General features: G+C 37.7%; 1 protein-coding gene across 2 annotated transcripts in view; it reads right to left on the reverse strand.

Annotated features, from left to right (window-relative positions):
• LOC145993800 (uncharacterized) overlaps positions 1-22,167 on the reverse strand; it is a 206,120-nt gene that overhangs the window by 2,487 nt on the left and 181,466 nt on the right. For both annotated transcript variants that reach the window (XM_083129610.1, XM_083129611.1), the window contains 7 exons: positions 21,802-22,071; positions 17,489-17,708; positions 16,336-16,488; positions 13,588-15,018; positions 12,173-12,413; positions 2,877-3,090; positions 1,269-1,395 (listed from right to left, as the gene is read on the reverse strand). In XM_083129610.1, the coding sequence (XP_082985736.1) occupies positions 1,269-1,395; positions 2,877-3,090; positions 12,173-12,413; positions 13,588-15,018; positions 16,336-16,488; positions 17,489-17,708; positions 21,802-22,071 (2,656 nt within the window). The remainder of the gene's footprint in view (positions 1-1,268; positions 1,396-2,876; positions 3,091-12,172; positions 12,414-13,587; positions 15,019-16,335; positions 16,489-17,488; positions 17,709-21,801; positions 22,072-22,167) is intronic.

Here is a 22,167-nt window from a genome sequence, read left to right on the forward strand (position 1 = left end):
TTTTTTGAGAGGCTCTAGATTAAAACAAATGTATTGAGTGAACTCTCAAGTACAGCAGTCAGCTCACGAGAAGATCCCCTAACAAGGGGAGACTGTGTGCAGGTGAAAAGGGGAAAGGACCAGTCCATTTGCAGATTTTAGGGGTAGAAGAAAGTCTTCCGCTGCAGTCAAGCGAATAGGTACCATACACGATGTGCTATTCTCTCTTCATTAATCAGCATCTTTCATATCACATACAAGGGAAAGAAGAAATCAGTAGTTTTCACAAAAATGGATCAAAACTTTATAATAACCCTGTACAAAGGATGTTCAATAAATATTTTTTTTTCTTTTTTACAACAAATCTTTACACATCCTCATAATTCTGATGGTCTTTCTCTACGTAGTCCCCATTGGATGCGATGCACTTGTCCCAGTGTTTTTGCCAGTCTTCAATCTTCAAAGACATGCTGGTAGCCATTTTTTGATAGGTCCTTCAAAATCACCTCTGCAGCTTTCACTACTGCTTCTGATGGAAAATGCTTTCTGCGAATGCTTTACTGTATGCTCTCTGAATCAAAATGATGTAGCCAAGTTTCATCTGCAGTGATTAGATTTGAAAGAAACACATCTTCCTGTAGCATCATTTTCAACTGTGAGCAAACTTGCAGGCAAATGTCCTATAGTTCGGGTAAGAGCAGTCTTGGAACCCACAAAACACACACCAATGTGTAATTTTTCTGTTACCAACAAGTGGGTGGCACCCAATGAAATTTTCAGTATTTCTGATAGTACTCTTAACATTATTTGACAATCTTCTCTCACAATGACAACAACAGTTAGATGTTTTCTTTTGCATGAGCAATGGTCGGAGCTCTGGGTCCACCTTCCTTTGAAATTGAATGTCGCCCCTCTTTAAACATTTCAAACAACCTTCTAGCTGTGCTACAGGGAAGAACAGTCTCTCCACATGCCTCAACTGACAATCTGTTTAGACGAAAACAGAATTTCAACACAACATATTGTTTGTCCAATGTGTTGCCTCCATTATTGCCGTAGGCAGAACTGAACTTGTCTTAACCTGACAGGCTGTCACAGGCGTACAAGTGAAGTCAAAATAATGAAACTGGTATGACATGTACATTACACATTAAGCTAACAATATAACATAAAATTAAATTTTAGTGTGAGAAATTGTGTGAATAAAAAAATAACTATAATTATTTATTAAACAGTCCATGCATGTGAATACTAGTGAGAGAAATGAACAATGACAAGAAGCATCTTACCTTTGGAGCCTCAAAGCAAGCTGGGCAGTTTTCTGGTATGATTGGAAGCTTCCTACTCTCTGCAAACTGCCTCAGGGCTTTCTCCCGGACATACACGAAAGGTCTGATGACCCTCAAGTCACGTTCCCTTCAATTATAAAAAATTGAGTTACCCCTCTTGCACTGTCATCGAATATAAGAAGAGAAAAACCCTCTTACACTGTCATTGAATGTATATATATGTATTCAAAGTGTTACTGACACTAATTTACTGAACATGTATAACCACATACAGTAACCTCCAGAGTTACGTAAGTAATGCATTCTGTAATCCATTACGTAACTTGAATTTGTAAATTGCTTAAGTGCAACTTCGTAAGAAACTGAAATATATATTATTATTGTATATGTGTGCGTGTGTGTGTGAGTGTGTGTGTGTATATACACAAATGATGGAGACAGTACACACTTACCACACGAAGAGAAATAGTTCAATATTTCATGACATATGTTGCATTTTCAACGGAGAGGAAAGATAGATTGGCGTCACATAGAGTAGAGGCACTAGAAGCTTTCCACTGTCTGGTGAGTGTTTCCTTTCTCCTTCTTTGATTTATATTATATATATATTATATATTAATACACAGTATTATTTTATAAATGAAACATTATGCAGCAGTATTTTCTCGGATATAAACTATAAAAGTATGAAAAATATATAAAAGAATATAAAAACAAACAAATACACTTTTAACATAAAAAAAAATCTTGCGATAGCTACGTACAGTTATTACATAATTGTGAATTTCCGTAAGTCGCGTATTACGTAAGTTGGGGGAGTTACTGTATATCCACTTTTAAGTATAAGGCCAAATAGATGTTAAGGTTTTTTTGTCTTCTATTGCCATGTTGAGCAAACTACAAAAGCTGACAAGAGGTAAATAATTGTTTATTCTTTTATTGATTTGGATTATTTTACTTCGCTTTTCTGTCCCTTTTGACTAATCACGAACATGAAAGTCAGTTATGATATGATGAAACGAAGGGACACTTGCAAAGAACATGCCAGGATTCAAACCCGGGACCCTGGTGTCATAGCGCACTCTGCATCATTCCTGGAGCCAATAATTCATGCATAATTCCAAGAATTCCTGGCGAGTAGCCACCATGTTAAAACTTTCACTGCCATGGTACCCACCAATCGGGTACTATTCTAGTCTATTGTCTGAGCTACGATGTCCAGCATATGGGCATATGAAGTGGTTGGCATGGCAGTAAACAAACCTGCTATTGGATGTGAATAAACTTTTTCTCTTCGGTGTTGTGAACAGATGATAAAAGAGTGATTTCACAATGTACAAATATACAACAGATGATAATTTGAGCTGACCTCTATGATGGAGTGGTTAGCACAGTGTGTGTTCAAATCCTGACCTTACCATGGGAGTTCTTTGTATCCCTGTATCAATTTCATCACATAGTGCATCCTCATCATCGCAATTAGCCAAAGTGGCAGAAAAGCAATGGTAAACAAAAATCAAATCAAGATGATAAATTCAGCGATTCCACAAAGCAAGCACCGAAACACTGTTGAGAAAGCAGTGTTTAAACAAGTGATAAATAACTTACCTTATAAAATAATGGGCCTTCATGGTCCTCAAGCGTCCATTGTGGAATACAGACATGAGGAAACTTTCAGTCAGATCATCCAAATGCTGACCCAAGGTGAGGACATTGTATCCCTCTCTTCTCGCTGCGGCATACAGGCGACCACGCTTCATTCTGCTGCAGAAGCTGCAAATGGAAGTGCACTCAGCCACTGAAGCTGCTTGTTCCAGTATTCCTATGTAAGAGGAGGAGATGAATCAGCTGAACACAGATTAAATGCATACATAAAATGCATACACAATTTTGCCCTGTGTGTACAGGGTAATATGATTCCCTGTTTTTTTGTATGAACCTCAATTTAGTTGCTATTCTTAGGTATTTTACAATATACTGTATTTACGCGTGTATAATACGTGTGTGTGTATAATTAGAGACCTGCACAAGACCCGGAAAAACCCCGTCTGCGAGGAGGTGCGCCTACAATAATATGCAACATGCACGTCAAGCCCAGGTGTTTGAAATCGCGCAAGTGAGTTCACGTCACAGTTGTGCACAGGCATCGATGCCTGCCAGGTTTTTCTATTACCCGGGTCTTAAGAAGACCCTTGAGACTCGATGTAGTTCTTACAGGTAGACGGCGAGCACTGCTGTCAGTGTTGCCAACGGTCATTATATTTCACTACGCATGGAAATATTTGAATTTCTGCTAGGCGCAGGTGCCTTGAGGTTGTATAACCATTGGCGTAGCAAGGGGTGAGCGAAGTGGGAGCATATAGGGGCCTCGCGTCCTATGAGGTTGATACGGAAAACGTAATAAATGGAAGTGAGAAAGATAGAAAAGGCTAATTTTTGTGGGCAATAAAATTAAAACAGTTTTTTGATCTGGCTTTATATTCTAGTTTAACGTTATAATTTGAACGAATACGTCAAATCAGAGGCGGGCGGCAGCTCTAAGCCTAAGGGATCTCTAAAAGTCAAAACAATTCTCATTTCTCATGTGAAACATTAACGCAAAAATTGCTTGGACATTTTTATCCAATTATTATTTTCTTCAGTAGAAAGCGCTTTGTCTTGGCTTTTCTTCTGCCTCGTGACCTTGCATAGCCTACACGATTTTAATATGTTAATGATAAAGCACCTCAAACTGCCACGGAGCAAAGTATGTGGCATTCAAATGCTCCCGGTGTTTTAAACTGAGGAAGGGTATGGATAATATTGGCAGTTCTTCCTTCCTTCCTACAACTTCAGATGCAGCTATTGCCCTCTGTAACTGGCACGAAGATGATTTATCTTCAGAATATCATGATAAAGTTTTACGTTTCAGGAATGTGCTTAAATCTGAAATCAAGTGCTTTGGCAAAGTTTCTTCTCCTGATAGCTCTGCACTAGCTTTCAGTGTTCTCTGTATCCTGTACAGTCTTCTGTTTTTTTTTTCCTACTCTTCAAATAACAACCACGTTTTTTTTTCCTACTCTTCAAGTAACAACCACAAAAAAAGAACTATCTTTCTCAAAATTGAAACTTAGGAAAAACTTCTGGAAGGTAGTGTCGAATGGCATGATTCAGCCCAAATTTACTGGACTCAGTAATCTCACTCTTGAACGAGAAAGGGTAAGATCTAATGTAAAAGTATCATTAGCTGCCCAGAAGCCAGCTTTCTGTTAAGCAAGGTGGTTTGATTTAAATCAAAACTTCAATTGGGGAATTCTATTTTTTAAAAAATCACTTATTGAAATCACTTTAAATAAAATTACAGAATAATGTACACAAGAAATTTGTAGATATCAGAATCACTTTATCTGAAAGTATATTAATCTCGTATTCATTTAATGGTGTTTATTATGCTCTAAGAAAGGAAATAAAGGAAACAAAATATATGTCCTGATGAGGTGAAGCTCAAACGAAAATAAATGTAATATGTCATCTGAAAAAAGCACTTAAATTTCCCTTGATTTAAAATTCAATAATTTTTATAAGCAAAAATAGCACATTTTTTAAATAGAATAATGTAGAAAATACTAATCACGTTAAACCGTAAATAGTGTAATTTTCATTAAACTGTAAATAAATATGGCAGCTGATATTTGGCTAACTAATATGTTGTAATATGTGAAAATTCAGAGGTAGAGCATCGATTTGTATAATTATTAATGTAAGTGTAGCCATAACCAGCCATTCTAAGTAATTACATACATTTCCTGGAAGAATCCGACTGTACTTGAGGGACCCAAATTTGTTTCTCGCGGACGCGTACTTTGCGATTTTGTTACGCCACTGCGTCAAATATTTAATATTACAAGAACATTAAGACGTAACAGCAAAATGAGATTCACAATTATTATTATCATCTAAGCCCTAAAATTCAAAGTAAACTGGTACAATTAATGTGCAACAAAGTCAAAATTGCTAATTAAAAAAGTCAAATTAGCTATATCAATTGATTACACCAAAGATTTCACATTTGTGGGGCAAATGACTATCGTTTTATGATTTGTTGGTGTTGAAACCGATTGTGTCGAAGAGTAATACTTTGGGCCCCTAGACAGGATTGTGGTTTAGCGCAGCCCCTCCCACCCGCTCTATCAAGCACAGACATTTTATGTGCGTCCTTCGATATTTTCTACTTAAGCCATGGTTTGTGACATTTACATCCTACAAATTTTGAAATGAGGAAACAAACAACGACTCATTAAATAATATATAGGTTATATTTAAAGGTTCTTAGTTTGTATTTCTGATTTTTTTAAAAGAAAATTTAGCATATTTAAGGATGTTTCAGATGTCTTACTGTCTAAAGAACATCTTAAAAAACGTACTATTACTACTGCCTTGGTTAATGAAAATTCCAGCAGCGTGTTAATGTAGCTCTGCCAAGTGTAAATTTCTCTGTCGCGTACTATTAAATATAATTTTCGTCAGAAATTAATTATTATTATAGGCTATTATATAAATATAATAATTTGCTGACGTTTCCTTGATGACTGTATATCGATTCATATTGCTATTTCAAACTTCAAGAACGGATGAAGGCTTGCATTCTAATCTCGCCCAGGGTCTCGCGATATGTTGCTATGCCACTGTACCTAAGATTTTTGTAACTTCTCAAATTAGTTTCATTATTATGTCAAACCAACTACCACATATTTTCCAAATTTGTTTCGAAGGTCTTCAAATAGGTTTTTGTGTCTTATTCATTTTATGTCACTTTTCTGGTCTTGAAATCGTAAATCTCCTCTCGGTTTCATTTTTACGTTGTTCGTTTGTTGAAATGTGTAAATAGCATTGCCTGTAATTATATTTTGCATCGTATTACTATCAATGCGGTCTGTAGAACTAGATAACTAGCAACAACTTTTTTTTTGTACTGGGTACAGAGTCTGAAGAAAACCTTGCTAGAAGGTTGAAACGGTACGTTTAGTTTATGTTTTAAAATTCAATAAATTTCTGCGTTGGTCAGCATATTGAGTTTTTCATATCATGTAAATAAGGCTTACTGGTGTTACAACAACATGAGCGAACGACGATTTGTTGAAAGAGATGGCAATATTCAAAAACCTTTTATAATGCAAATTCTGATTTCATGTTCCATTTTATGGACCATCGTGCCATAGTGTCGGGGGGGGGGGATCTTGAGCAACTAATTCGGATATTGATTTGCCAAAATTACCCCAGAGAGAAAATCTGTTTGATTGATTGATTCATTTATTTGGTCAATTTATGCACAATAATGCTAATCGGGACTGGATATACAGTTTAAAGTGGGATCCGAACCACCATGTGCCTCCACCGGGTATCGAACCCGGTACTCCTTGATTACAAGGCGACGACACTACCACTGCATCATAGGGGAGCAGCCCCCCCCCCCCCCCCCCCGCAAAAGTATAATGTAGAACAACCACCAGTAACACAAAGTCCAAAATATTTACGATGGCACTTTTTACAAAACTTGCTTCGTACTCCTTTACAGGTGTCAGCAGTGGTGGCAATTAGGGGCGGGGCCGAGAGAGTGCAGTTGCCCCCCCCCCCCGACTTTTTGAAACTTTTGCATCACGCTAACCTCATGTATCAAGGGAAATTAAACTGTCCTTCCCCACCCTCCCCCCCACTTTTGCACCTTGGCCCCTTAGTTTTGGAACCCAATCGCCGCCACTGGGTGTGAGTGATACAAATGTTTTCTACCAAGGAATAAATGTCTGCAATTTCAAATTGATAAAAGTGATGAACATTTTGAGTGCTCCTAGAACAGTTTAGAATCTAAAAGTTGGCAACGGTGACTGCGTGACTCATGTATCTGGAGACGGTGCAAAACCGGAATGAGCGTTCGCTGAACATAAGCGAGCTTCGTCTTGCAAGGCCTTCCAGTTACCCGTGGGCTTTCGATGCTCGACGGGTCGAAACCCAGGTATATAGTTTTACTCGCCCGCCCAACCAGCCAGGCGGGCCTAGTAAGCGATTCTGACCGATATGCAGCCCTCTGTGTATAATGCGCACCCTGGTTTTTGATAGGGAAAAGTGACAAACATTTATATCTCGTATATAATGCACAGTACAATCCAGGTTCAATAAATGGCTTTCTTAGTTGTAGGTCGTAAAGCTGTTGTTATGCCGATCAACAGTCAATTACATCATTCCTATTCAATGAGCACCTGCTGCTATGTGGACCAAGAGGAGAACATTACATTACAAAGTGAAAAATTGTAGCACATGGCCTTGAAACATTTATAAGTGGTTTTGCTAATTTCCTCTTTAAAACTTCAAAATATGTACTTTTTCTATGGCTAACGAAACATTTATAGGAGTCACATTCAGGACTCTCAAACTAGCAGTTATCAGCACAAGATTTCTTCCATTAAGGCATTTGCACACTCCATATGTGTCATATTATTTTGCCAGTAATACATTTTAATTATTTTCTTTTTCCTTATCTTTTTTTCATACAAAGTACCATAAAAATCAGAACGTTCCTTCCTTTTGTAATGAGCTTATTTCAACCGCATTGCAAATAAGTGTCGCCATTCTGAATGTAATACTGTTGCCATATTCATAAACTGCAGAATTCAAGCTTTACGATATATAACATGATAGGGTTCCGTAAACATCAAAAAATTATTCCGTGCATAATACGCACCACACTTTTTTGGGGCAAAAACTTTGCAAAAAAGTGCGCATTATACACGAGTAAATACGGTATATTCGTAGTCATATGTTTAAACAATTTTATATATATATATATATATATATATATATATATATATATATATATATATATATATATATATATATAAGAAGATCTCGGCTGGACCTTTGGCCGACCCTAGGGCAGCTTTTTTGAATTTTCCTCTCCTTTCAAAAAACCGCTATGATATTCCAAAATCTGGAAAAAATACATGCGCTTAGGATTCCTTCTAGGAGCATTCACGTGAATACTCATGGCATTTGCTTTCACTGTTCTCTAGATATTATCATTAGTTTAATTTACGTAGGCACAAAACTATTTAGAATACCTAGGCAACAACAAAAGCAAACCACATGAATTGTCATGTCAATGCCCTAGAACATTGTTTCTCAACCTATGGGGCATGACCCATGAACCACGTCCCGAGGGGACATTTGATGGGCTGTGAAGTCTCGAAAATTTATTTGCATTGTCTTAAAAACCTATTACATTTAAATTACTAAGATATATTGTTTTTACAATTTAAATTCAACTCTTGTTTATGTAGTATAAACTCTACATTTCTGTTATTTGCACTCTACCATTGCTGTTTACTGGCATCTCTCTGATGTTTAAATCAAGGCAAATGGATATTTGTTGTTTCGGTTTCGGAATTTCAGAGAAAAATCAGTTTGTGGCCAAAGTATGTAACAAATGATGACATGTTGTCAGTAAAACTACGGGAACAACTGTCCGATATGAGCTGTGATTCTGCCATTAAAACTAAATTTTTAGATTCAGACTTGAACAAAGTTTGGATATCTTTAGAGGCGAGTTCCGGAACTTTCGGATGAGAGTTGCTCATGCCGTTCTTTACTTCATATTTGTGTGAAGAGGGATTTTCATCTCCGATTCAAGTGAAAGCAAATACAGAAATAAGACTTCGACTCGAATTTACGACTATTAACCATCATTGAACACAACATACACCAGCTTATACGGAAAAGGCAGCCCCATTAGTTCAGTGGGTTAATAAAAAAAAGTTTTCAATTTCAGCATGTGTGTTCAATTAGATGTTATTGTAAATTAGTCTTTTAAATTACATATTTACTTTTCTAGAATGAAGTATGTGAAATTTCTTTAAGCAAGCTTAAAAGAGGGCTTCTTAAAGTACTCGGATGTTAGCAAAAATATGATTATAAACTGGGTGCACACCCCTACAGGTAATTCTGCCGGTGCCTATGCTTATGGGTGCGTGAAGTGTAATATCCTCCCAAACTGAAAAACGTTGAGAACCACTGTCCTAGATGGAACTAAGCAAATGTAATTTTTCAGATTTGGAATAACATAGCAGTTTTTTTGAAAGAGGAAAATTCTAAAAAGCTGTCCTGGGCTAGGCCAAAGGTTCAGCCGAGCATTAACCTCGTCTGAAGATGTGGTTCATGACTTTACTACAAGATAGCACCGCTATTTTGGATGGGGTCTGCCCTACACAGAATTGTATTTCGTAAAGAATAGTCTGCAGATTATTTAAGAAGGCAGATTATTTAAGAAGTCTTTCAGAAATATACACTTTTCTGCTAAGCCGCATGTCAGGTCAACTTTGCAGCTACTTTTCGCACATGTAGATCCAAACGTGTGCGCAGAATATAGTTCCGTTGAGACGAGTTCTATTCCGACATAACTGCATACTTGCAAGGAAACAATTAATACATTTGTAATATGTAGACAAAATAATATATATATTAGCAGATATATACCTGATCGGTTGCAATCACTGAGCAAATGAACTTGGAACCGCAGATCGCCAACTAGGCTGTCGGTAGCGGTGAATGAACACTTAAACTCAAGAGCGAGTCGAGGTGGACTTGAAGATGGTTGCAGTATGCGTGGAATCACCAATCCGTCTGACACCAGTGTTGCAGACCGTACTATTTTAACCCTACATTTATCGTGATTCATTGCTAATCGAGCTGCACAGCAACGAGAATGGCTGAATCGAGGTCTCCTGTTGAGCGTGCAGTTTCGCCCGAATGTTATTTTAGGTAGCATTCAAGAGGGAAAGCTCTCCAAAGTCAAGCCAAACAAGTTGTTTTAAATGTATATTCATCCTTAAGGCAACAATACCCGGATAAGACTGGACGTGAGATGATGAGATTGACGTGTGTTGACAGGTGTCAGTGAACGTTCCATTTACGCGGCGAAGAGTGTACCAGGCAAGAAGAGGCCCCTTGCTAAAGGAAATCGTTCAAGAATGGTGGTGTTGGATGATTTCTCTAAGCGACTAATTGGCCAGAAAGTACACTAGTTTTACCTTCGCAATGAACTTCCAACCTCAAAAAAACTGGCGCAGGAAATAAGAAGTGAGAGTGATTTACCACCAATGAGTGCTCGAGCTGTGTGTCGGGTGTTGAATGATTTGGGTTTTGATTTTAATAGGAGGAAACGATAGTCTGTGTTGCTGGAGAGGGAAGATATTCTTGTTTGGCGACAAGTATCTCCACACTATAAACAGGAACCGCCGCGAAAAAAAAAGAACATATTTATTATTTGGACGAGACATGGGTCAATGCAGGACATACTTTGAATAAAGCGTGGGAGGATACCACTGTGCGTAACCACCGCCAGGCTTTCATTGGTGGGCTGAGCACTGGATTAAAGCAGCCATCTGAGAAGGGGGGGGGAGGCTTATTGTTACACACATTGGCAGCAACGAAGGCTTTGTTGAAGACTCTTCTTTACTGTTCCATGAATGAATTAACCAACTTTGAAACAAAGATAATATTTTGCTTGAATGAGGCTCCTTTTTAAAATTTACATGTGCTTTATTTTACTTCGCTTTTATGCCACTTTTGGCTAATTACAAAGATGGGGATGAGCAACGATATGATGAAATTGATGAATTCACATACATTCATGCCCAGACCAGGATTTGAATTCAGGACCTCTGGCATCGTAGCGCATTTTAAAATTGAGAATAAAATTGATTAATGACATTTTTAACAAAGGAAATGTGTGTGCGTACAGGTGCGCGGGCGTGCATGTGTGTAGGATGCATGATCATTTATGAACATAACACAATGTTTTCAGTAGTCCTTATGTCGAAAACTAAGAGACGCACACAAAAAAAATGGAGAATACTGGAAACCTTTCTTCCTTGCAAAACGTTTTTTTTTTTAACATTTTTTTAATTGATTTCTTTTGCTTAGCTTTCTTGATACTTTTGGCTAATCGTGAAGATTAGGATGAGTGACGATATGAAAAATTGATGAAGGAACACTCTCAAAGAACACCCGTGCTTGATGTTTGAAATATCATTATCCTTGCTTAGCACCCCCTTAATATTATCGTGCAAACAGTAACTTCTGGTATTGTAAGGAATCCGTTGCACAAATGGCCTAGTTTTGTGGGAAGTTTTCTCTAGCAAAAAATAAGTTTAATTTTGAATACAAATTTGTACTGCACATTCCTGATTTTCAAAAAGTAATTTTACGTAACATACCTGTCGTTAGCTGGTACATTGTATAACATCATCAATAACAAATCATGCTGTTTTTGTGGCATATAAACTTCAAGTTTATGTGTCTTATAAGGAACCGATGCTTGCAAATGGTGCAACAAAATTTTTAAGAACTTTAATCTTTGTCAACCAAAAGCAATAACTTACAATAAATTCAAGGGATGCCTTTCTTTCTTTTTGATCGCTCGATACAACCTAATTCTCCCCCACACACGCACCCTCATGTTTCGAAGATATTTCATGATTAAACAATAACACGTTTATTGCACAGTTTATGCACAGAAAGTGATTTAAAAATAAAAAAAATGTGTGGTTTAGGAGACTAAAGAAGTAGAAATTCATTCCACTTGACATGCATGTATGGATTTTGATGTGTTGATGGGTTGGCAATACTTCCGATTCTCTCATTGTCTCTGATATGAAGAGCTCGGTGGTTCAGGTAAGACTGGCATGGATGATTCTGAGTGCCGTACTCGAGCGGATCAATACATAAAACCTGCTGCAAACTTGACCTGATGCGTGGCTTAGTGTTATTGTAATGGTATTTTTTAAAATTTAAATTTCGTTCATTCCCTATATATTTTTTAAAATTACAGCACTGGATTTAATCATGCAGCAATTTTCCCTTTTAAACACACTTACTCTGCTCCTCAAACAAGTATGGAACACCAAGAGCTTCCAGGTATGGGATGAGTGGTCGTGGGTCGTAAGCTGTGCTTCCTGGATCTACAGTTGCAGCACCCAGTGTGAAATGAATACCCTTCGATTGAGCATAGAACTGATACTGGTGGAGCGTGTGCAGAAGACTCAGCGAATCCTTCCCACCTGATAAACACACCATCACTTTGTCCCCATTTCGTATCATATCAAATTCTTGAAGTGCCTGCAACAAATATTGTGCATGATAGCTGTTGACATATATTATGATACTAATGCATTATTGGCCACTGTACAAGTTCTGTTTACACTTTCATGAATGTTTGTGATACACACAAAAAAATAAAGGCAATATTTATAAACAAATATGATTCATTGTGATGAAACTAGGCAAAGTCTATACAGGTATAACATGACAGTTTTAACACAATGACCGATTCAAAGTAAGATAATGTTCTGCACCTTATGTTGGAAAATACTTTTTATTACTATTAAAGTACAAGCAAGGTTACAAAACTCAATAAACTGGTTTAATTTTATGAACATCTAATTTATGTCTTCAAATCTAATCTCCTATCTTGGTTATGCTTTAGACTGAGCTTCAACTTGATTATACTTAGTGTCCAAGATTCTCAATCTCATTTGAGACCCTGGTACCTTATTGAAAAGAATCAAACTTCCTCAAATACGACAGAATTTTGTATACAATAATTGCAACGGAAGTCCATTCGTCATAATTGTGAAGACATTTAGCAAAAAGGATGGGAGGATGTGGATTCCTTTTTAACTCAGTCCTATTTATGATCTTTCTCCTGCATTTAATATTTTCCTTGATAACTTGAGCCAAGGTTTGAGGATGTCACTAGGTCTAACCTACCTGTGCCTTATCACTTCATTAAGACTGATTAACTGAATGAAATTTTTATAAATGTCCCTAGTTAATGTGATATTTGTCTTTCATTATAATGATAATTTGTCAACATTGTTCTGGATTTCATACATACTATGGATGATTATTAAGCGGTCTTCCAATGGCATAGTGGTAACGTCGTGCAAGGTTTGATACTTGGTGGAGGCACTTAGTTGCTTGTATTCTATTGGAAACTGTAGGTCCAATACCAGTTAGCCTATCTGTGCATAAAGTGGAGTTAAAAAAACATTCAGAATTCATTATCAACCTTCAAGTTTTGATTAATTCTGAAACAAAACACTGGTACTAATATTGATTTTTTTACAAAAAAAAATGTGTATTTAATATTTTCTATACCATGTTCTATACCATTTCTTTAGTAGTTTTGACAATATTTCTGCCATATTTGTAGAATTTACATTGTCCCACAAATACATATGTTATCTTCACCAGTGCAAACAAACATATTGATTCTACAATGACTACTTACCTCAACTGCAGGTTTCCAGATGTTCTTCGGAGGACAGTGCCATCTGACTTCATTCTGAGGTTCTTTCTGTCCATCCAACCTTTTTTCACTTTGCTCTTGTCTTGCACGATCATTCGACGAGCAGTCGCACTTGGCAGAAATTGGATTTTGTACACTTAACGACTGTTGTGACTCCAACGATTCCAGCCTCACACAGACACCTGGCTCACTTTCTTGAAACGACAAATTGATTCCACTATCTTGAGAACTGAGACTGTTAATACATGATCTTGCTGGTCTTACGAAACCTTGTTCCATAGCTCTGCTTGAAGACTTTGCATCCCTGGTCAAGACTGCCGGATTCTCATCACTTTTGTCTTGGCTAGTCTGGTTCTGAAACGAGACATGCAAAGACTCAACTTGATTGTTCAGTTCGAGATTAGCCTGATGAGCTGAACACAAGTCCTTTGGGTTCATGGGCATGTCCTTTTCCTCCGGACTCTCGGCTATAAGGACATCAACCACGTTTATCACTTCATGTAATTCGGATTTCACTTCGCCGACGAGTTCCTTCGACACTTCAACGAGGTACTCGGCGACCTCTTCGACTTTAAGTGAACAGGAATCTTCCTTCTGCCTGCCGACACTAGAATAATCCAAACTATCTTGATCTACACTTTCCGAAAGAACATCCTCAACTTGCGATATCACTTCGCGAATTTCAGACTTTATTTCCGTGGCGAGTTCTTGCGTCTTTTCCTTTACGTAAGCGTGGAGATGCTCCGGGTTTTGCGAGTTGATGAACAAGGATGGTGACAATCGTCCCAGTTCATTAGTGAACAGACAGTTTTGGAGAAAACTCGGACTTGGCATCGGAGAAGAAATACCGCCATGGTCTATTTCCAGAGATTTAGGTTCGGTCTGGATGCTAAACGAACACTGCCTTTGCTGTTCTTCCAGTACCGGAATAGAACTAACACTGGAAGGACTTCCAACCGGAGGGGAAGGGTTGCTAACTGGAGAAGTAAGGGCAGGTTGCACTCTGATATTATTGTAAGGAGTTACTTTTATCGGCATCTGGAAGAACATATTAGTTGGATTTACCACTCCTCCGACACTAAAATTCACTGGACTGTTCCTAACACATTGTGTCTCACTCAGTGCTGGAGGCACGTTCGAGATCTCAGGGACAACATTAACAACCGGTGGTGGAGTCGCACAATCCATGCTTCTTCTGCAAATGCCGTTAATTTGGACTGGACTCAAAGGAACTTCTTCTATACCTCTTGAGCCAAGATATTTCACAGGATCAAACGGAACACACTGCTTCACATTCTGAGAGCTTCCAAGGAGGAGATCTTGAGCTTCGCTTGGCAACATGAACCAGCGTAACTTCTCTGTGTCTGCATCGAAAATTGCATTGTGGTCTGGTAGTGAGCATCTTTGAGCCATCTACAAGAAAGACAATGAATTGCGATCAGCTTCACCAAAGCAAGAACTGACAAAAGATCAAAATAAAATATACATAGTACCGTGTGAAGTGCTTATCTGTCACTTTTGTCTAATTGCAACAACAGATGAATTATGATTGCATGAAAATGATGGGACACTCACAAAATATGCCCTGGTCAAGCCAGAACACTGAATGGAATGCTGGTGTTGTCGCTGAGTCTTCAGTGAAACCACTGCAAAGTACCATATCTGATCTATAGCATCTCTTCTATACTGTACTAAGTCACCTACACTCCAATACATACGTAGTCTGCCCCCATGGTGGAGTGGTTAGCACATAGTGCTATGACACCAGGGCTTCCGGATTCGAATTCCGGCCTGGACATGGATGTTTATGAGTGTCAATTCATCAATTTCATCATATCATCACTCATCCCCATCTTCGCAAATTAGCCAAAAGTGGCACAAAAAGTGAAGTAAAATAAAGCAAATCAACCAACCCAATACATATGTAGAGGAACGAACTGATAATGGGGTTAAAAGCATCATGTCAAGTATCTGGACCATCTGAACACAATCGTGGCACACTACAAGCCACAAAATCTACAAGAGACAATAATAGTTTGGCAAAATTTGTTTTCAGTCCATATAGACTGATTGAAATGGACCCCCACTCTAAAGTCAAATCCGAACCAAAGTGTAATGTGCATCGACTGGGGAAATACCTTCATTGCAAGGCAATAGCTTTACTGCTAAGCCAATCGTCCAAGAGCCAAAACTTTCTAGAGAGGAGGCCCTGCCTAGAAGAGATGGAAATTATCCTATTGTCACATATGGTCGGGTGGTAGGGTGGGTATGAGAGGATGCAGATACGCCATTATAATTTTTGGGTACGTTTCAATAGCAATAAATCACAAATTAGAAAGTCACGGCGTTCAGAATCAAGTACATATAGGCTCCTTTCAATACCATGCCTCGAATTAGCCCTGAATTGTCCAACATAGATTGTATGCCAATGTGTCTGGCATGAGGCAAGGTGTCTATTGTTAATTACAGTCTTCCACAACTTATTTCAGGTTACTTTGGACAAAAAGTGAAAAAAAAAGTTTTCCTTCCTACAAATTTTAATGCACAAGTACAGATGGAACATATTTTTTTAATAAAAACCAAGTTATACTGAGGCATACTGACCAAAAACCATAACTTTTAAGCTTAACCGTGCTTAGTACTTCAATATTTTTGTTATTTCACACTGCCCTAATATCCAGGCAATGCAGACAAAAGCACTTTTCTTACAGTTTCATAAACGGAACATACCTTTCTTGCTTTGTTAAAGATGTTTCTTGCAATTTGCAAGCACTCAGCATTATCACGAGGAAAATTACCAGCATTGGAAAGTTTTGGCTCGTTGAACTGCATTCTTCCATTTGTGTAATGCACTGAACCAAGCCATCTTCTATCTTTGAACACCTGAAATTGTAAGAATAATTTTTTCAGTGCCAGAAAAAAAACACAATACATAAAAAAACGACATGTAAGTTGCTGATACTTTAACATAGTGGTATTCAACAGGTTTAACTTGTTAATTTCTAGACAGCTTTTATATTCTAACTGTACAGAGAACACTTGTTCGAATCACATTGCCACAAAAGCTAGAATTCCTATTAACATTGGCTGTTGGTTGCATGTAGTCCAAAGCTTTGTCCTATAAGGAACTGCAGGTATACTTTGTCCAAGCAGTCTGTGGAGCAAGCAAACGAAAGCAAGTCCTTTGTGCAAGAAGTGACTTGAAAGGACTAGAACAGTGAACGTAAGAGAGGGAAAGGGATTGTATGGAGGGGCAACATGACTAGCCATTTGCAGCAACGCTTCTGATTCAATCCACCCAATTATTTTCTTCCCTTCTCTACCTTTACGCATGGTATTGTTCCAGACTTCTTGGAAGGAGTATAGCTGTAGACATACGCAGGGTTGCTAGATGAAAAAAATAGCAAAATAGTATTCTTGGTAGACACGGAAGAATCATGAAGAGGTTTTCTCCGGATGTAAGCCAGGAGGTGATTCAGGTTAGGCTTCTGAGCTTTTGGAACTAACGCCACTCTCATCTTCAGGGACTGAAGTGCAGAGATGGGCAAGAGGTACTTTATTATGCATATTGTGTAGGAGGAGTCAGGTGTAGGTGCTGGGCGAATCGGGTGTTATCTTGTCTCTTGACTGATATTTCAAGAAAACCTCTTCATCATTCACTGCCAGGAAAGCTTCAAGAATTATTTCATGCAAGGATCACTTAATATGGATTTGAGCAGAAATAACAGAGAACCAATTTCTAGGTTGGTGCTTGAAGTTGTAAAATTAGGCAACTTACATCTTACAGAAAAATTTTTAAGCATTACAGAATTCATGCTTTCATTATCTTTTATATGAGAGTGTAACAGAATAATTTAATCAAGATAAGAGGGCATAAACGTACCAGATTTGACCTATGCCTCCACTCCCCTGTCTCAGGGTTTAAAATGTACTGGGGCAGCAACTTCCACGCTTCCGTAGCTACCATTTTCAAAGCCTCCAACACAAATGCTACTTCTGCATCAGGCATGAAGAAAGGAAGACTGATACGAGCGAAGCCCGGCCGCAACATTTCAAAGCTGGAATGCTCCTCCCTGCGACGCAGATGTGTGCGATCTAAACGACTGGAGAGAATAAAAAAAAACAGTGCAAGATTTCTGCAAAATTGTCATGGAGTAACGTTGGTCATAAACTAGTTGATATAAATATACACCATATGTGAGAGTTACCCACTGCTTGTGGCTATAGTGTGATTAATAGGGCACGGGACTTTATGTCCTATAAAACTGTAAAATATGTATGTAATTATGTCATATAAATTGGAAAATATGTCATGAAAAATTACAAATATGTCAGAAAAATGCAGAAATATTCCCAGTAAAGTCAAAAATATGCACAACAGTACTCTCGAATTTCTCCCATACCCAATAGAGTAGAGTTGGGGCTGTAATATACCTAATGTTATTTTTACTTTTGAGTGATTTTTGTGAAAAGCGAAAAAGGCAAAGAAATGAGAACGAAACTCTTTTCTTCCCGTGCAACAATGAGAGAGAACATTTTGCCGCCTCAATAATGTTTGCATGGTATCAATTGTCGGGAGGATGAAAAAAGTGGGGTATTATTTTTTCTGTACTAAGAAAAGACGGCACCTTTCTTCCTCCGTAACTTCCATATCCTGTCATCGACAATATGAACTATCCATTGTGCTCAACATGGGTGTCTGGAAGGGGGGGGCAAGGGGGGGGGGGCATGCCCCCACCCCTGGAAAATGAAAGTTCTACCAAAAAATATGTACTTCACATATATAATTTCATTTTAGCCACAATAATGTGTGTTAATTATTGCATGAACACCATAAATTCAAATTTCAGCAACGTTTTTTAGGGAACAACACTATTTTTGGGGAAAATTTGCCTTCGTTTGGCCCCCCTGGAAAAAATACCTTGCTTGCCCCTCCCTGGAAAAAAATACTGCGGACGTCCATGGTGCTAAAGCTACGAAGAAAACAGTGGCATGGCGTGACTTTTTCAAAAGTGTTACTGGCTATCAGTACGACAATTATGCCTGCTAGATGCCATGCCTCAGGAAGAAAATAATATGAAATAACCGATTATGTGCGAGAGAATTACGAAATTATACAGAAATATGTCTTATTACAACAAAATTGAAGAAATATGTTGTAAAAACGTGGCAAGTTTGTCTATTTCGGCTGATTTTCATCAGATATGTAAAGATCTCACCCCAATAATAGATCTGAAGCCAAATGAAGCCCGGGCCCTAGTGATTAACAAATAATCTATGGCATAACAGCCCATGAGGGTCAGTGCCTACCTACCGACTGCAGCCTCTCCCTGACCAGAAGTAGGAGATGATCCAATCAGTTTCAGGGTGACCCGTGGTCAATGAAGTGAAACTCCCAATCATTGATGTAGGGTTGCTGGACCAGGTTATGCTACTCATGTAGTTCCCCAATTTCCTCACGATCGTGGGTCACCACTGGTCCAATACACAGGCCGAAATCTTTTGGAAAATAGTTACGCTACACCCCTTTCCCCCCACAAGAACCTGCATGCATCCTGAAGCCAGAGCCCAAAAAAATGCACCTTGGACCACACGACCGCGGTGTGGAACTACAGTGCGATTGATTACTCTAATGGTAATCTCCAGGATCTATTTTCCAAACATCAAAGTGCTTCTTAACAGCATAAACAATGACTTCTTCCTTCTTACATGCGAGTATATTTCTTGCATAAATATTTTTTAAGGTTTAAACGAATATCCATCAAACTGGCCTAAGTGAGAAGACAATGCTTTTCTTTCAGTGAGTTTATCGTCGAACAAACTTTATTTATGTAGTCTAATTGTGCTTGCACATTATGTAAATAAACTCGCATAAACTGGAACAGTGTTATATCTGTACATTCGAATAGCATAGTTGCCCCATAGCAAATAAGTAGACCTTTAAGGTGGAAATCTTCCACTGCACGCTTACTTCAAGGTTTGTATGCATTAAACATGCCAGTTTAACGTGCATACTCTTTAAGAAGTCTTGAATTTTTGAACTCAAATTATTAAACCAGTTCTTATACTGCACGTTAAGGTGTATAATATACAATTTAAAAAATGAAACTATGTTGTAACAGCTCTTCAAGGGCCAAGAGTTGCAAACTGCTTTCATTGGATAATGTAATGTGTGGTCACCATTTTGAGACCCTTGTATCTGTTGTCTGGCTTTCTAGATTGGAGTTCACTAAGACTTCTTTTCATGTAGCTCTCCAGTTGTCTATGATAGAGACATAAATTTGGGTCCTCACCAGGAATTGAACCCAGGTACAGTCGCATCATTCGAATGCTAATGCACTTTGTATAAATCACGTATAATGACCAATAGGATTTGAATACTTGTTTATGAAGATCAAACTATTCTATATTCCTTGTTTGTTTTATTTTTAGAATGAAATCTCATTATAACTAATTTTAAATGTATGTTTATGAAATTCATGTACAATCAATGTTTAACTTCTGGCACCATGTTGCAACTGTACATCACACTGAATGTATAGCATATATGGTGTACGAAGGATCAGCAGACCTTTACGCAATTTTAAAATTGAATTTTAAGTCCTCCGTGCTCAAGGGGGTTTCCACAATATTATATCACTTACATTGCAAGAATTAAAAGAGCACAATTTAACTTTTTAAGATATTATTTCATCTTAAAGAATCTGATACAAACTTCTTTGCAACTTTTCAACACAAGACATTTTAAATCAAGCTTCTTACATAACAAAAACTAATCAAAATCAACAACTCTAAAAATATTTATACTGATACAGCATTCTTAATCTCAAGTTCCCTGTTAATTTTATAAGTATGTGTACAATAGAAATAAAGTAAATGCTGGTTATTCATGAATGTAGCAGCAGTCACAATGTTCATCATAGTTGTTCTATTATTGCATACAGGGGTCCCCAGTAGTGTATTATTGAAAACTATCACCATTTAATTAAACAGTGGTGGAATCATAAATTGGAAGTTAGTAAAAATAATGTTACAATTCTCTGCCTTGTAAATAAAATGTGTGAAAGGGAAGTCCGACAGTCATTGCATCAAACCCCACTGATGTAATTGTAAAGCCACATGTTAAGTAAACATGGCAAATTTCTTAGCATACAAGAGAAAGTAAACTGAAAACCTTAAAAGTCAAACAAAAATTTCATGACCGACTGTAAACAGCTCAAATTTACATGAAGTATCTACTGTAATTTACAAAATGACTTCAATGCTGCTGCAACACAATTTTTTTTGTCAATTTTAAGATGGGGCTCTTCCACACACTTACATCAGTGAAGAGCAGTGGTTTCTTGCCCTCTTGAAACCTGAGACTTACATAATTCTCCAGCAAACAGAAATTCAATATTTCGATACATGCTTACCACACCAGCAAGTTTACTAATGGAGAAGGAAGTTTGACAATGGCTTCAGTTCGCAGGCAGAAGGGTGTAAAGACCTTCGCAGCGGCTCATATGCACTTTGAGGAGAAAACAGTCACCAACTCCGATTTGAAGAACGAATTAAGTTGAATCTCCTTCAAACTTAGTGACAATTCTTGACTATTCCTTTGGAGGGATAACATTATTGAAAATGTGGCAATAAAAAACTGCAGACATTTTCGCCCACAGCACAAAACACATTAAGCAGAACAATAAAGCACAGTTTAAAAATATGTTCCTTGACAACTTTTAAGTTTTTTTACATTTGTTGGACCTGAAGGCAGATTTCCCATTTTACACAATTGGGACAAAAATATGGACATATTTTAAGTGTTTTATTGTGTTGTTTGTTTTGTGCTGTGAATAAAAATGTCTGATCATACGTAGCACAAGAAGTTTTTTACAATCACATTATGACCTCCACGTTTCTCAGGGTATATGCCATATTGAAGACTGGTCAATTGTGGTGAAAAAAAGAAAAACAAAACATCGAATTTTCTATTCAGTTTCTAGCAGATCTTAACTTCAATTGTATGAAATGGAAAATTAGCCTTCATAACCAAGAAATGGGAAAAAAAAAACTTAAAAATTGTCGAAGGACATTTTTGAAGTGTGATTTATCATGTTGTTTGTGTGTTTTGTGTTGTGGAGGACAATAATATTGAAAACATTATTACTCCAGATTACGCAGTTTTTCTCAAATGTTCAAAAATAAAATGCTTACCTATCTTCCAACAGTATCTTCTCATACTGAAGAGCAAGATCTTCATTGATCCCCAGCAAGTCTTGAGCGTATGGACCAGCACAAGCACAGCCACCTCTCGCCTGGATGCCAAATACATCATTCAGCACTGAACAGACGAAGTTATGGTGAAGGAAGGTTCCTCTGGGGTGCCGGACCATGAACGAAAATATGGGAAGACGTTTCAGAGAAGAGGAGATGTTTCCAAGCAAAATTAGTTCTGGAATGGTCCTTATGTGGGAAAGCACCATCCTGAAATAAAGGAGAACGACTGTAAGCTATATATCTTTCAATTGCACAAGTGGAAGTGTTTTGAGTGACAATTCTAAATAGACACCACACAAAAAA

Source organism: Lepisma saccharinum, chromosome 10 (assembly GCF_977018435.1).
Source record: "Lepisma saccharinum chromosome 10, izLepSacc3.1, whole genome shotgun sequence".
NCBI classification, from domain to species: domain Eukaryota; kingdom Metazoa; phylum Arthropoda; class Insecta; order Zygentoma; family Lepismatidae; genus Lepisma; species Lepisma saccharinum.